Below are 16,283 nucleotides of genomic sequence, written 5' to 3'. Positions count from 1 at the left end.
TATACATCAGGATTTTCCTGTTTCTTTGCAGGTATCACATGTGGCTTTATTTGGTTTGCTCCATATTGTTCAGATGATTTGATCATATTCATTTCAGCTAATCATTTGTTTCCAATGTCAAACCTAAACTTTTTCTGCATGTTGTATCTTACCCACCTTTACAGTACTCTTGGCTTATCAACAGAGAGCCCCAGATAACCTATTAGTAACTCTTTATTCCCAAAATCATTAATAATATTTGTAGCTCCTGTATCTCCCTTGCCTAGAACTCTGTCATTGGCATATATAGGCCCAAAGTAAAAAAAAATGCTAGGCTTGGGATGTAGATCCCTAAAATGACACCATCGAGCTTTGGGTAAAGCTTTAATTTCATGGATAGATATAGAAATTAATTCCTAGCTTTTGTCATGGTCACAAAAAAATCCCTATCATCTTGTGAGAATCCATCTACAATTCTTCCTCCTCTCCTTGAATCTCTGATTTCTCTTGGTTTACGTTAGACTGGTATTGGAATGTTAATTGGAGGGTTCTCCCAAGAGGGAAAAACTTCTCAGGCAGAGAGTTTAGTTAAAGTTAAGCAGATTTTTATTTCTGTCACTAACTCATGCATTCTTGTCACCCCATTTGCTCTCATGATCTCTATGACCCAGAGAGAACACCCAGAACTTTGATCCATGTTCATGTTCCTAACCCCTAAACGCTCCTGAATCCTGCCTTGTCTCATGTGGTAATTGGCTCTGCTTTGATTCCAATGGGGCCAAAAGAGACAGGAAATTAATGTGCCTGGGAGTACTGTCCTGTTTCAGGATGAAACTTATATTTTATTGATGCTCTTTCCTTAACTTTTCCCAATGTCTGTTGTAGGCATCTCAGTGTCCCTGAAATCAGTATCTAAGAAGTGTGAAAATTAAGACTCAGGGTGTCCTTTAGCTGTGTTCTGGCTCTGATTGGATACCAGCACCTGTGATGACCATGTCAAACAAAGATGGCCACTCATTTGAAGAATGGGGAACTTTTTGTGGAATCTCCCCATGGAGGAGGACTTAACAGTTTGAAACAGTGTCCTAGTTAGAATTAACTGTCATGCGGAGACTGCCCAAAATCACCTTAGAAGAAAGAAAAGTCTTGAGGCACAGACCATACTATTTAGAAGAACAGATGAATGACACCTGTGCCCGCTGAAATACACCACTGATCAGATTCTGTTCCCAAAGACCTGTCCCACAGAGTATGTGCTCCCATATTATCAACTGCACTGCTGTTGGGCCATGTCCCTATTCTGGCCGACTTCCTTTATTTAGGAACAGGGCACATCAATCACAAGAAGAAGAAGAGGAGGAGGAGGAAGAGGAGGAAAAGGAAGAAGAAAAAGTGAAGACCACGCCAGGAAGAAGAATAGAGACACCCTGCCTCGCCAAAATTAATCAAGACAGACAGAAAAGGACATTCATATTCATTAGAGAATAAGCCCATCAAGATAATCTCTCAATTTTGAACATTTATGCCCCCAATACAAAAGTACTCACATTTATAAAAGCAACAGTACTAAAGATTAGATAACACATTGAACCCCATGCACTAATAGTGGGAGTCTTCAAGACTCTACTGTCACCAATGGACATGTAGTCCAGACAGAAAATAAGTAGAGAAATAAAGAAGCTAACAGACATTATGACTATAATGGACGTAATAGCTATCTACAGAAACTGTACCCAAACACAAAAGAATATAATTTTTTCTTAGCACCCCATGGAATATTATCCCAAGCTGATCATATACTTGGTCACCAAAGCAAGTCTCAAAAGACACAAGAAAATTGAAATAACCACTTGTATTTTATCAAATCATTGTGGATTAAAGCTGGATTTCAACAGCAACAGAAACAACAGAAAGTCAGTAAACAAATGGAAACTGAACAACTCTCCGTGGAATTACCACTGAGTCGAGGAAAAAATAAAGAAGTTAAAGAATTTCGGGAATTCAATAAAATTGGATGCAGAACACATCCAAAGCTTTGGAACACAAAGTGGTGTTAGGAGTAAAGTTCATTTCACTAAATACTTTCATAAAGAAATTAATGAGATATCATATTAGTGACATAACAGTGCACCTGAAAGCTCTAGAACAAAAAGCCAACACTCAAGATGAGTACATGACAGTATGAAATAATCAAACTGAGGGATAAATCAATAAAATAGAAGCGAAGGGAAAAGTATAAACAATATAAAGAATCAATGAAACCTAGAAGGATTATGTAGGACTATTCTCAAGCCACATATCTGTGTGCTTGCTGCCATGATCTCCACCATGATGATAATGGATTGAACCTTTGAAACTGTAAGTGAGGCACCCCAGTTAAATATGTTCCTTTATCAGAATGGCCATAATCATGGTTTTTTTCTTTACAGCAATAGAAACCCTAAGATACCAAGCAAGTGAAAGACCTTTATAACAAGAACTCCAAATCTTTGAAAGAAGAAATTGGAGAAGATATTAGGAAATGGAAATATCTCCCATGCTCTTGGGGACATAGTATTAATATAGTAAATATGTACATCTTAACAAAAGCAATCTACAGATTCCATGCAATTCCCATAAAAATTCTAACACAATTCATCACAGACTTCAAAAGAATAACACTCAACATAATATGGAAAAACAAACAAACAAACAAAAACCCCGGATACCTAAAAGAATACTTTACAATAAAGGAACTTCTGGAGCTATCACCATACCCGACTTCAAGATCTACTATGGAACTATAGTAAAAAATAAAATAGCTGAATTGTCTTCTCATTAAATCAGACATGTGGATCAATGAAAAGGGTGAAGTGGGCAGAGGGACTGAGAGGAGAGGAGAGAGAGGACAGTGTGATCAGGATGCAAAAATACATGAATAAACAAATAAAAAACAACAGCAATGAAAAAGAGAACAGAGTCTCAATCAACCTAGTCAGACAAGGCTGTGCATTTTTGTGAGTGATTGTCTTAATTGATACATGAGGGCCTAGAGCACTGTGGGCAGCATCATTTCTAAGCAGATGGTCTTTGGTTATATAAGAAAGCTAGCTAAGCGTGAACCAGTGTGTGAGCTGGCAAATGAGCCAGGAAGCAACATGATTTTGACCTTGACTTCCTTCAGTGCTACCATATAACATAGTCCCAAGTAGGGAAATGGACTGTACTCTCCCTCCTAAACTGCCCCTTTTCAGGGTGTTTTTATCACAGCAAGAGAAATAAACATACAACAGTTTAGAGGAAAGATACTTCTATTTGAATCAATGTGAATTGTACTCAAGAGCAAACCCCCTCCTGCACCCTCTAGACAAAGAGAAGGTAAGATTTAGACACCAGTGATTGGGCAGAAAACGCATGTGAAATTTCTTATATTAGTGTCCCTTCCTTTTTATTTTTATTTATTTTTTTACCAGACAGAATATCTCTCTGTAATCCCAGCTATCCTGGAACTTGTTCCATATAACATTCTGGCCTAAATCTAAGAGATTCAACTTTCTCTTTCTCTGCCTCCTGAATGCTTTGCATTAAAGGTATTCACCACCATGCCCAGCTGTTTCCTGCCCTTTCATCTTGATAAATAACCTGGAAATTTTCTCTGAAATTTCCTGAGTACAAAGCTCTTTTTGAGAATGCTCTTCCTCTGGATTCACACTACTTCCAAATTTAGTGCAGGGCTTCCCAGAACAAATATGGACTCTTCCTACAGTACAAGGAGTTATGAGTCCTAAAGGGCCCACTAATCAGGATGACAGGCCCTGCCACTCACCTGTGTTGAACGCATCAGTGAAGTTCACAGTTGGCTTCTTGACTATGTTTGCTGTAGCCCTAGACATGAGATTGCAATTCTCCAAGTGATCTCCTTGGAGTGATAAAAAAAAGTCATATTTTCAATACTCCAAAAGTGGCTCCCATAAGTAGACTGCTTTTCATTTCTATCCCTACTAAACCTTGAGTTTCTTCCATAAACCCTGCTCTGACCTAATGGCTTCTTACTAGGTCTGAGGATACCTTTCTGCATGGGAACCATGAAGGTCACCTCACTCCTCACCTCTCTCATAGGGGAAGACGAGATTATGACTCATAAATCATTTAGAAAAGGGGCAAAGGTAACCCAGGAATATGGAAGAGGACATGTGTACACCCAGTACATAATGCTAGAATGTAGCCTTGAAACTCTCCATTGGAAGATGGAGCACACAATCCTTTCAAGGATGCACGGGTCACCTCTTCCCCAACACTGAACACATGGAACTCCTCACACAACTGCTCCTGGGCCTCTCTTCTTGATCACTAATTTGACTGGTGACATTAGTGATAAAGGATTGAGTTTCACCCCTAGTTATCACTCAGCTGGCCTCTTTCCAGACGTCAGAGATATTACTGCAAGGATTAAATAAATACAACTTTGCTAAATCATAGAGAACACTGGTTTGACTGAGGGTTCAGTTGTGTTTCTGTGTCACAAGAACACAGGGACATGGTGGAAGCTCCCTCATTGGTACTGACAGATGCAAGGCAAGAACACAGCAGGTGTCAGCCTTGGGAGGAGCCGGTGTTCTCTGAGGGCATGGGGATGTTTATCAGCCTTGTTGCTCAATGTGCTGCTTGGAGAAGAACTTTAAAGGGAAGTCAAGATGGATGTGGGACAGCACTGAGAGTGGAAGGGATTTAGAAGTGTCTTGGACTGATATCCCACAACTCACAGCCCACTGTATTTTGGGAAGTGCTACTGCCTGAGAAGGATCTCAGCCAGAAAGGAGGAACATCAGAGCCTGAGTTTTTTTTTTTTATTGAAACCGAGGTTCTTTTTCTCAGAGGGAGGACAGCAAGTGAGAAGATTGATGGAGGGGTTCTTTGTGCTTCTCTGCAACCACTGGCAGGGGCTTCTGCTCACAGGTAAGGGTACGCACTCCCTGAATGTGTGGGAAGGGGAACTAAGAAATAGTCTTGAGTCTCCTGAAGAAAACAGGAGTCTAAGATGAGTCTCAAGGCTTGTGTTTGCAGAAAGTACAGTGAGGGACAGACGCTCAGCAGCCTGAAGCTCTCAGAGGACAGGAGGTGATGATGATAAGGGAAAGGACTCAAACAATGAGAATTATATTAGCTGCAATGTTATGTAGACAGCTTTACCCAACCATGACCCTTCGAATGAAATTAAACAGGGGAGAGTTAGCAAGATGTCTCAGTTTGGGAAGATAAGACAACTTGAAGCCAAACCTCAGTTCCCACACAGTACATGGCTAGAGCATAATCCTGCAGGCTCTACTCTACCCTCAACATAGGTGCTGTGGCATGCACCTACCTGCATACCCTGACACATACGTCTCGCAAAGATTTGTGGAGTATATCTTCATATGTGCACAAGGAGACGCCAGCCTTTACAACTACACACATATATTTATATAAGTAAATCTAAAGTCATTTATTTCACACTTAAATATAATTATGTAATTATTGTCATAAGTTGGTCCAAACCTAGGAAATATGAAGAGAAATCCATGAAGATGCATTCCTCCTTCCTTTTTTTTCCTTTATCCAGTTGTGTCTGAGTCTCTTCCAAGAACTGAAGCAGACAAAAAGGTCAGACTTACCCTGCATCATAAATTCCTGGTTCAGCCAGACAGTTGTGGCACAGGCCTTTAATCCTAGCACTTGGAGGCAGAGACAGGTGATCTCTGTGAGTTTCAGGCCAGACTGGTTTATAGAGCAAGCAAGTTCCAGGACAGCCAAAGCTACACAGAGACACCCTGTCTCAAAAAAGAAAACCAGACAAACACAAAATTCCCTAGTTCTAGTGGACATGATGTCAGTATATAGAAAAAATGAAGTCATCGGTTGGTAGGGATTACAAAGGGAACAGAGAAAAATTCAGAATGTGAGGACTTTCAAGAAGAGGAGTTCAGAGATATGTTTCTCCTCATTCCAAATGCTCTATAAGGAGGGATGTGATATACTGAATGGAGAACCAGGTAGACAGCTGAGCAGAAAAATTCTAAGAAGTAAGGAAACACTCAGAGGCTCTGAGTGAATGGAAATCATGCTGCGCATGCCTGCAAATGAGGGTGGGCACAACCTACCCTCACAGCAAAGCTCAGTGATGATCACAACTCTTTAATATTGACGGTTTTTTCAATTCCCTTCTAGCCTCCCTTTTCTCCTTCTGGCATCTCCCCACTACTGCTCATGTGTCCATTGAATCAGTGCCACGCCTAGTGGCTGAAGGTGATAATATCCTTATCCTTGTCAACAATCTGCCAGAGAATCTTTTAGCCTTAGCCTGGTTCAAAGGGCTAACAAATATGAAGCAAGGAATCGCATTATATGCACTGCACAAAAATATAAGTGTTACAGGGCCTGTGCACAGTGGCAGAGAGACAATATATCACAATGGATCCTTGTTGATTGAAAAACTCACCCAGAAGGACACAGGATTCTACACCTTTCGAGCCTATAATAGACGTGGAAGAACTGTATCAAGCACATCCACCTACCTCCATGTGCAAGGTAAGTGAAATGCTGGGAACTCTGTGAGCTGTGTGAGGTCCACTTCACTGGACACACACAGGAGTGTGGTCTGTACCTACATTCTCTGTGCATTGTGGCCCTGTATTGGGGTTGGAGCATTTAGTGAAGGACACATATAGTTTAGAATAACGGCAATAGATTTTAATCCTTCATTTGACTTCATCTAGAACACAGGTAAATATGTGGTGGGTAACATGCCAAGGATATCAGCCTCTGTCTAGTCTCTAGTGGTTCCTGCCAGGCATATTTCCTTAAGAAAGACTCCAAGGGAATCAACATTGTGCCTGATTATGGACTACATGTGCTCTTCACAGAGATGTGAGCACCAGGATGCCCTGCCCCCTGAACTCTGTCCTAGACTGAACTCCAGGTGTCCATGAGAAGCATTTTATAATTGGTGTATTTTTGGCTTCCTGATGGCAGGGAATAGTGTTCCCTAGTATTCAAAATCTTGTGATATGTGGAATCAGACAGTGCTCTGTCATGAGAGCCTTGGTTGGTGTACACCCCTTGGCCATCTTCTTCAGAGAGTCATCAGGGGAGTCTTGCTCAACAAGTATCCAGGCCATTAACTCACTGTCTTGTTTGGCATATGAGATTTCACAGGAAGGTCACAGTACCATAGAAACTGGACCAAGGACAAAATATGTCCTGACAAGAGCTTCTCCTCTGGGTCCCACTTGGGAAATTCTCTCGTGCAGGTAAATAATTGCAGGCTATAGTGATTTGACAGCTTCCCAGAAATGAGCAGTACTTCCCTGGTGATCACCAGGCAGAAATGAAATGGCAGAAAAGTATTTGTCTGAACCAGGAAGTTACCTTGTAACCTTGCACCACTCTGATTTTACATACCTAGAAATCCTGGTCACAGCATTCTCAGACCTACTGACTGCTTCATGTGTCTGCTACACTGCCAGAGATCATTTTCTGTTTCCTACTTCATATGTTTCCTTTGGAAAATTCATGGTATCCAAGGGGAATCAACTAGGTAAAGGTCCAAGGTCTCTCAGAAAACCATGGAGCGCATGTGTAGACCCATTACATAACTCAACAACAGAGAAAGTAGTATTACAGTCTTGAAAGTCTTATAGGATGAAAGAGCTCACAACCTTTTTCTAGGAATCAGGTCACCTTCTCTCACACACCCACGATGTGAGACTCCTGACACATCTTGGACCATTGACCTCAGTCATAACCCAGTCTTTTGGTGACTCAAATGAGAAAAGATTTGTTCTTTTCATGACACATTACACACCTGGTCCTTTGGAGCCTCAAAGACAGTTTTGTCACCTTCCTGCTGGGAGCAAATTCCATGTTCCAGAGCATTGAAAACACAGGGCTGACTGGATGCCCAGCTGAGTTTTGGGCCACACAGTTGTGCATTCTTTCCCTTTCAGTGTTGACTAACCTAGGTCAGGACAAAGCAGAGTGCAGTTCCAGAGTCAACTACTATTGTCTCATCACAGGAACGTACATTACCCTTGACTATCATCACTCTATGTTCTATAGGACAGAAGCATAAAGAAAAGATGGGAAAGGAACTTGAGGCATCACTGAGACTGGAAGGACAGAGCAGTATTTTGAACACAAACTTACCTATAGTCCACAGGACTCTGGGAGGTTATCCTTCCTAGGAAGATGTTTATCTCAGATGGGCAAAGGACATCAGAGCTGTGCTGGGGCAAAAGTACCTCAGGATGACAGATGGAGGGGTTCTATGGTGATATGATAGATATTCATCAGTATTGCTATAGAATAGGGTCATTTCAGGTTCCTTATCCTCAGCTGCCCAAGGAGTTGGGTGATGTTATGTGCCCAAAGAGGGCAGAGGGGCCAAAGTGGGGAGGGTTCTGGATGCAAGCTGGGTGGGATAGGAAGAAAGAGGCAGTATGCAGGGAGTAGAGGCCCTGCAGAGAGCCCAAGAAGGATAGGGGGTTGAGGAACTTCTGAGTTTCCTGTCCCTGGCAGGCTCCACGGGGTCAGAAACTCACCCCAATGTTGGCTCTCCTGGCACTGAGAGATCAGGTCTCCATGCTGGTTGGGTAGCTCATAAACAAAGCGCCTCTACATTAGTCTTTACACTACTCACACACAAGTATAATATGCAAACAACTGTAAAAGATCAAAGCAAATAGAATGATCCAATACTCATTCCCTAATCCTCTCAGTTTCTTAAATAAATCCTTGGGCATACAGGTTTACCAGATATCATTCATTCATTCAGGTTTCCCATATATCTGTTATTTTTTTCTAGGCAGTTCCTTTTAAGAAATAGAAGACAGCTTATAGTTCTTATGATGCCCCATTTCAAGTGGACATTAAGCAAAGAAAGCTATAAAATAAATTCAGGTGTTGGCTGCAACCACAAGAGGAACATAACAACAACGAAAGTCAGAGAGTGAAGACACGGGGTCTATAGAGGATGAGGATGGGCATGCATCACCTCAATACCATCCACTGTAAATGTCAGCAGGAATCTGTTGGTAGTGAAATGGGACAATGTTGACAACTGAAGATAGGGAGTCATACATTGGAAATTACAAGTATGGGGACATACTACCACCAAGTAAGACAGGGAGACAGTCACCCACAAAACTAGACTGAGAAATGGACATAGCTGCTCAGGACACAGGGCTTCATCTTAGTTAAATACAAAAGTCACAATTTAGATGGATCTCTCTCTTCCCTTCTAGCTTTCCTTTGGAACTGTGGGCGTGCTCCCGTCTCGGCCCAGCCCACTATTGAATCGGTGCCACCCATTGTTGCTGAAGGGGAAAATGTTCGTCTATTTATCCACAATCTTCCAGAGAATTTTCAAGGTTTTGTTTGGTTCAAAGGAATATCTGTGTTCAGGGACCATGAGCTTGCCCGATACACATTAAAGGAGAGATCAAGTGTGATGGGGCCTGCAAACACTGGGAGAGAGACAGCAAACAGTGATGGATCCTTGGTGCTTCGCAATGTCACTAAGAATGACATTGGATTGTATGCTTTACGAATCGAATGTGCAGATATGAAAAGTGAAGAAGCACACGTGCAACTCCTGGTGAACAGTAAGTGGTTCTCTGTGATTGCTTGGTGTTGGGTGGGGCTTACACATACAGAACTGTCATTGCTGGCCTAGCCTAATTTCCCTCTGCAATGCACTCCTATGTAGAAGTTTGGGCACTTAGTGCAGGGCAAACTTGGTAGAGACAAATGGCCATAGATCAGACTCCATCTAATGTAATCACTCCACCTGCATCAAGGAAGACCTTAATGGGAAATAACTTACCGTAAAATTTCAGAGCCAGTCTAGTCTTTTAGGGATCTAGACTGGGGAGTCCTGAACCCTGTCAACTTTCCAAGGCAGAATAAAGTGACCAAATGGAGAATTTTTCCAGTACTCTACTCTTACTTCCTGTCCGAACTGATAGGAACCAATGATTTTAGGTTACTAATGTCAAAATAGGGCATGTGTTATCTCGATTTGGAGAATGTCACAATTAAAATCCAGGAACTGGTAGAGATACCATGGAGGAGTATTGCTTATTGGCTTGTTCCTCATGTCTTGCTCAACTTGCACTCTTCCATCACTTCCTTAAGTGGTCTCAAAGCTTTCATATCAATCCCCAATCTAAAAAATGTACTATAGTTTTGCCCACAGGTTGAATAGGTGGTGGCATTTTCAATTAAGGATTTGTCTTTAAAAAGCGACTCTTGTTTGTGTCAAGTTGATGTAAAACCAGCCAGCCTAGTACCCAAGCCTTCTGAAGGCCTGAGCCTGCCTTGAAGATCAGCCTTCTCCCAGATTCCACTTAGACTCAACCCTGAAGGCTGGCAGGCAGAGAAAAAATAGCATCTATAGTGTGACATTAAGGGTTGAGTGTAGCCACAAAGGAAACTGAAAAAAACCTATAATGTAAACATCTCAGTCATGATGAGTTTATGGAAGTCATCAAGTTAACCCTCAATGTGCTGTGTCTGACTGAGAGCAGTGAGGGAACAGCCCTGAAGATACCTGAGGGGAGAGTTCCAAGATGAGGAAATGACAGTTTGGGGGCAGAAATGGAATGGAGGAGGTCATTTTGCTGACCTTCATTAGGTGGTATAGACACACCCATATCTGCAGTTCTAGACTGAGTAACAAACCCATCTGCTCACCACACACAATAATTCCCATGTGACAGCTTTTTTCTCTTTCCTCTTCCAGGCTCCCTTTCTCCATGCTGCAACCCTCTCACCTCTTCTCAACTCATGATCCAATCCATGCCTCTGTATGTTAAGGAAGGGGAAGATGTTTTTCTCCAAGTTTATAATCTTCCAGAAGATCTGCAAGCCTTTACCTGGTACAGGGCAGTATATAGGGTTCCATATTATGAAATTGTTGAATGCAGCAAAATCTTGAATACTGTCACCTGGGGAGATCAATATACTGGAAGAGAGCTGGTGTATGACAACGGATCCCTGCTGCTCCAGTATGTCACTGAAGAAGATGCGGGAATGTACACACTAGAAATTTTGAAAAGTGATTTCAAAATTGAAAAAGCTTATGTGCAATTCCATGTAAACAGTAAGTGACTCTCTATCTCTAGTTGTTGGGCATGGGTTATCCTAATTCATACACCAAGCTGTCAGGACAGCTGTTTCTGATCTCTTCCTGGCAGCATTATGTTCTCACAATAGGGTTTATGCACCTACTCCAGGACATACATTGGGTAAACAAACAATAGTTTAGAATCCCTTACCTATCTTTCCGTGCACAGAGAAGAATGTATGCTGGATAACCCAGCACAAAGAAGTCAGTGCCAGTGCATATTCTTGTGACTCTGACCATGCACATAGCCTCAAGAGAGACTCAGGCAGACAATGGATAAAAAAGCTATTGGGTCCTCACAGAGAGTCCCAGGAAGCCATGACTCCAAAACTGTGCCCCTGACTGTACTCTAGGTTACACTGGGGAGATTTTGACACTGTCAGTTTTGATTTCCTGTTAGGGCTTGCAGGGAAAAAGTCTTTACTACTCTGTAAATCCCTTAACAGTGTCAAACCAGCAGTGTGCTGCCATGACAGTTACAGTCAGGTAGGTCACCTGTGCATTTTCTTCTCATGAGGCTCAGTAGTGTGTGGGCCATTAGCCTATTGTTTGATGGGTTTATGAGACTTCACAGGAAGGTCAAGGCACCATAGGAAGAAACAGAGGCGACAACTCCTCCAAATTTTTCTTTTTCCTCATGGGTCCAGCCTAGGGAGTTTTCTTCTTCAGATAAATAGTAACAGATGCTGCTTATGTGAGTAGCTCCCCTCCCAATGTCATACCATTGCTCATAACTAAGCTTAATTCATAGACACAGCAATGATCATGTACTGTGTGTCCTATTACAGGGAAACTGAGTCAAAGGAAACAGTGACTGAATCAGGGTCACAGAGTCCCTGGGTGACAGATACAAAACACAAGATATGTTTACAGTCACAGCTCCAAACTCTGCCCTCTGGAGACTTTATTAAGAATGAACTAAAGAGGGACTGGTTGAACTCTCTGGGCTACTATCACTTGTCACTCTTCTCTCTTTCATCACAGAGTATGTGGCACAGCCCTTCGTGCGAATCACTAATGGTGTAGTCTCATCACACAGATCTGTGATCTTCACCTGTGTTTCACCTGACACTGCTATCTCCTTCCGTTGGATCTTCAATAACAAACCTCTGCGGCTCTCAAGGAGAATGACTCTGTCCCCAACAAAATGTGGACTCAGAATATATCCTGTACGGATGGAGAATTTTGGAGAGTATAGATGTGAAGTCTTCAACCGAGTTAGTTCAAAGATCAGTCCCCCTGTCTTGTTTCGGTAATGAATGACTGACCTCTCCTTTCATCCTATAATATAATTGCAGAATTTCTTTCTTAATCAATGGGGTACTAAATGGAGAAAATGTTTATGGTGAAATTGTCAGTTATCACTCAAGTATAGCCAGCAAGGATACTCATATCTATAATCTTGGGATGCATATGTGTACAAGATTTAAAATGAGATGCTGTCTCCAAAGAAAAATAAAGACACCAGTATAGTAAAAAGAAATAAAAAGGAGTTAAAACTTTAGGTTTTGAATCAAATATAACCAACCGTCAGAATTCATAGGTACTTATTTCAGGAGCTGCCAAAGTTTTGGTGTTCTGAATCTACTGTAAAAATAGTGGAACATTTGAATAGAGAAAATTATATTCTTATATGGTAAAATACATTCAGTGTTTAACTGACTCACTAATTTAATTAAGTTGAATGCTACCATCACATCGGTCATCCACGTGAAGTGAGGAAGAGTGACAGGAGAAGACTCTGTCCATGCTTCATTGTGGACATAGCTGGTTTCTAAATAGATTTGATCTACAGTTTGTTTGATGTACAAATATAAAGTCCTTAACATGCGGGCAGATCATGCTATTTTCATTCTGAGAGCGGCATTCACAGAGGGACCTTGCACATGGTTGTTTTAATACGTATCTCTTTCACTTATATTCTCCTCTCAGGTATTCATCCAGACCACAATTTCCCCCCCTCCAGTCCTCACTAATCCCCACATTCCCTCTCCCTCAGATCCACTCTTCACTTTTCCTTCAATAAGTGAGCAGACCCCAGGGATGTTAACCATATATGGCATAACAAATTACAGTAGACGTGCCACAATCCTTTATATCAGTGCTGGGTGAAGCAATCCAGTAGGAAGACAAAGGTAAAATGATCAGACATCTTTCCCAATCCCACCGTTAGGAGTTTCACAATAATACCCAGATACATTACCATAATTTATATGCAGAGAGTTGAGTTTAGATCCATATAGAGTCTGTGTTTGTCACTTTAGACTCTATGATTCTCTATAATCCCTGCTATTGATTCTGTGTTCCATATTTTTATTATGCTCTTGAGCCCTCTGATCCCTAAAATCCATCCTCCCCTCCTCTGTGCAGATATCAAGTGTTTGGCTGTCTGTCTCTGCGTCTGCTCCCATCAGTTGCTTTATTTGTCAGAACAAACAACATGTTATACACTTCTCCACTTTTTCTAAATAATAAGGGAAAGTTTTAAATAGCAGAAAAAACTATATACAATAAGTAAAATAACCATATACAAATATACACAGGCAATAATTACATTAAGAATTCATTTGACAAATTCAGAGAAAATACTCCATTGTCTATCCTATATTGGTGAGTTCAATGTATTGTACTAATTAACTTTTTATCCTAATTTGTATTATAAACCCCAAACTAATTTTTATATTTCCCAGTCTCTTACACATTTTGTAAATCTTGTGTGAATTTATTTTCTGAAATTGTTAACAAGAAAAAATGTAGCTACAACTATCTAGTCTTCAACTCCATCAGAGACCTGAGAAGGAAATAATATTAACTGAGTAAAAGAGAAATACAAGCAAGCGACTTTCAAAACTGTGAAAAGTGACAGAAACAGCTGCCTTCTTGGAAATCATTCAAGGTTCTTGTATAACATTGGGGCATCCATCTTTTGCCTACAGGCCTATAATATTTGACAGCCTTTTCTGTGAAGCAGGATATTCTGAAGGGATGTCCTACTTTGCATTGGTAAAGTTTGACAGTCACTTTCTTTGTATTCTGTGTCCAATTTGAAAAACAAACTGTCAGCAGTAAAGGCAAAGGTAATTTTCTCACACTGGTTAACTTTTGACCCCCAAAAGAAAACTCCACATGAAGTTTCTCTGATGTCCATCATCTTCTCTGGTGTTCCCAGAAGCATACATGTTTCATTGTCTTAAAAACAAACCATGTGGCCGGGCGATGGTGGCGCACGCCTTTAATCTCAGCACTCGGGAGGCAGAGGCAGGCGGATCTCTGTGAGTTCGAGGCCAGCCTGGTCTACAGAGCTAGTTCCAGGCCAGGCTCCAAAGCCACAGAGAAACCCTGTCTTGAAAAACAAAAAAAAAAGAACCATGTGTTATTAAAACATCTTAAATGCCACATTGTGCAGATTTCTGAAGTGTCTGAAGATCACCAATCTATATAAAATATATCTGTTTGACTGTGAAAGCATACCTAATGTGACTACAAGTTTGACTATAATAGATGACTAACTACTTGCCTGCATTTCTTTATTATCATAAATAGTGTGTAATAATAGCATTTAAGTACTAGAAATTTTCATGCATTGTTAAATGAGCTGTAGAGGTAAAATAACTTTAACAAGAGTAGAAAGACATGTTCTCTATGTTCTAAAAAATAGCCTCATATTTTAATCAATATACAACAATATCTTAAAGAAGAAAAAAAGCATGCATTGAGTATAACAAAAATAACCTCAATTTTGTATTAAAATAAAAGCAATCCTTACCAGTGAAAAATATTTAAGAAAATATTTAAGAAAAATATTAAGTTGTTATTTTTGGTGAAAAAGTAGATTCAAAAATCTACCCTTTTATCCTTTCATGTGTATACCCCCCTTTCTCAGAATCAATTTAACATCTACCCCTTTATTCTATGATTTCTATATCCTTTTTTTCTTTTCCGAGCAATATCCTTGACTCTATCACCTTTGTTCAGTTATTTTTCCCAATGATTACCGATAATAAGTTGGAACCAACCTCCATAAACAATGACAAATATTCATAACCCATTGAATGACCAAAAATTGCCCACCTCACCTCTTGGAAACATGGGTATCTTGCTACTAAAATTACTTCTTTTTGTTTAGGGATTATGGAATCTTTAGGGGACAATGAAAAAAATTAGGATAATTATCAAGATCTGGGAGAGCTAGCTGTATCAATTGTTGCCCAGTGTTTGTATAATTGAAAAGTACAAGGCTTACCTAAGTCCTAAAATAAATTGTCTGTGAACCTGGACCATCTTAGCTAGCCAACTTGAAGTTGTCCTGAACAGTTTGTAGCCCAAAGCTGAACTTTGGTTGGCATTTGTCAGCTTAGTGGCATTATCATAGTCCAGGTGAAATTGTTGCAGGGTCCCATCTTCTTTTCAGAGACTTTACAGGTTGTTGTTAGGCATGGTCATTGTTCACTACACAAGACTTAAACATTCTAAATGTCGTATACAACAGATCTCAAAGAGGTTAAGGGACCATAATTTGTTATGAACATCCAGAGTACAAAATCTTAATTCTTAGTTACCTTATAAGAGACTCAAACCAGAAATCATGTACAGCTATTAAGCTTTTTTTTTTAGAATTAGTTAGTACTCAACAGGACAACTAATATCAAGATAAAAGTTTAATATATGTATATAATTGTATGGATAAGCATACACACATATACTAATCTTATAAATTTTGAGATAATATTTATACCTTAAGAAAAGCTTTAAATAGATAAAACAAAACCAAAGTATTATGAGATTGGTAGGAATAAATAGTCCCTTAATTTTGGTTTTTCTTCTGTCTAATATCAGCTGGTTCTTCTGACATGAAACAGAGATTTTGTATTTTACTTTAAAAAGCCTGTTTAGGTTTAAAGAGGAAGAGGACCACACTACAAATAACTTTAAATTTAATTTTAAAGTGAACATGGACTTAACAAAAAATCATTTATGGCTGGGTGTTTGTGGTGTACACCTTTAATCCCAGTACTTGCGAGTCAGAGGCAGGCAGATCTTTGTGAGTTTGAGGCCAACTTGGTCTATGAGAGCTTGCTCCAGGATAGCTAGGACTGTTACACAGAGAAACCCTGTCTGGAAAAACAAACAAAAATATCATTTACATATGTGTCTGTAGATAGCA

The 16,283-nt window shown here is 40.3% G+C and overlaps 1 protein-coding gene across 1 annotated transcript; it reads left to right on the top strand.

Annotated features, from left to right (window-relative positions):
• Positions 1 to 4,579: 4,579 nt before the first annotated feature.
• LOC142841770 (pregnancy-specific glycoprotein 22-like) lies at positions 4,580 to 14,890 on the top strand. Its single transcript, XM_075958798.1, has 5 exons — positions 4,580 to 4,914; positions 6,163 to 6,522; positions 9,237 to 9,596; positions 10,736 to 11,095; positions 12,104 to 14,890. The coding sequence occupies exons 1-5, from the start codon at positions 4,860 to 4,862 to the stop codon at positions 12,373 to 12,375; spliced, it is 1,407 nt and encodes a 468-aa protein (XP_075814913.1). The 5' UTR covers positions 4,580 to 4,859; the 3' UTR covers positions 12,376 to 14,890.
• Positions 14,891 to 16,283: the final 1,393 nt, after the last annotated feature.

The sequence above is a fragment of the Microtus pennsylvanicus genome, chromosome 1 (assembly GCF_037038515.1).
Source record: "Microtus pennsylvanicus isolate mMicPen1 chromosome 1, mMicPen1.hap1, whole genome shotgun sequence".
In the NCBI taxonomy this organism is placed as follows: Eukaryota; Metazoa; Chordata; class Mammalia; order Rodentia; family Cricetidae; genus Microtus; species Microtus pennsylvanicus.
The sequence above is the reverse complement of the archived record's forward strand: the minus strand, read 5'-3'. Positions and strand labels throughout refer to the sequence as shown.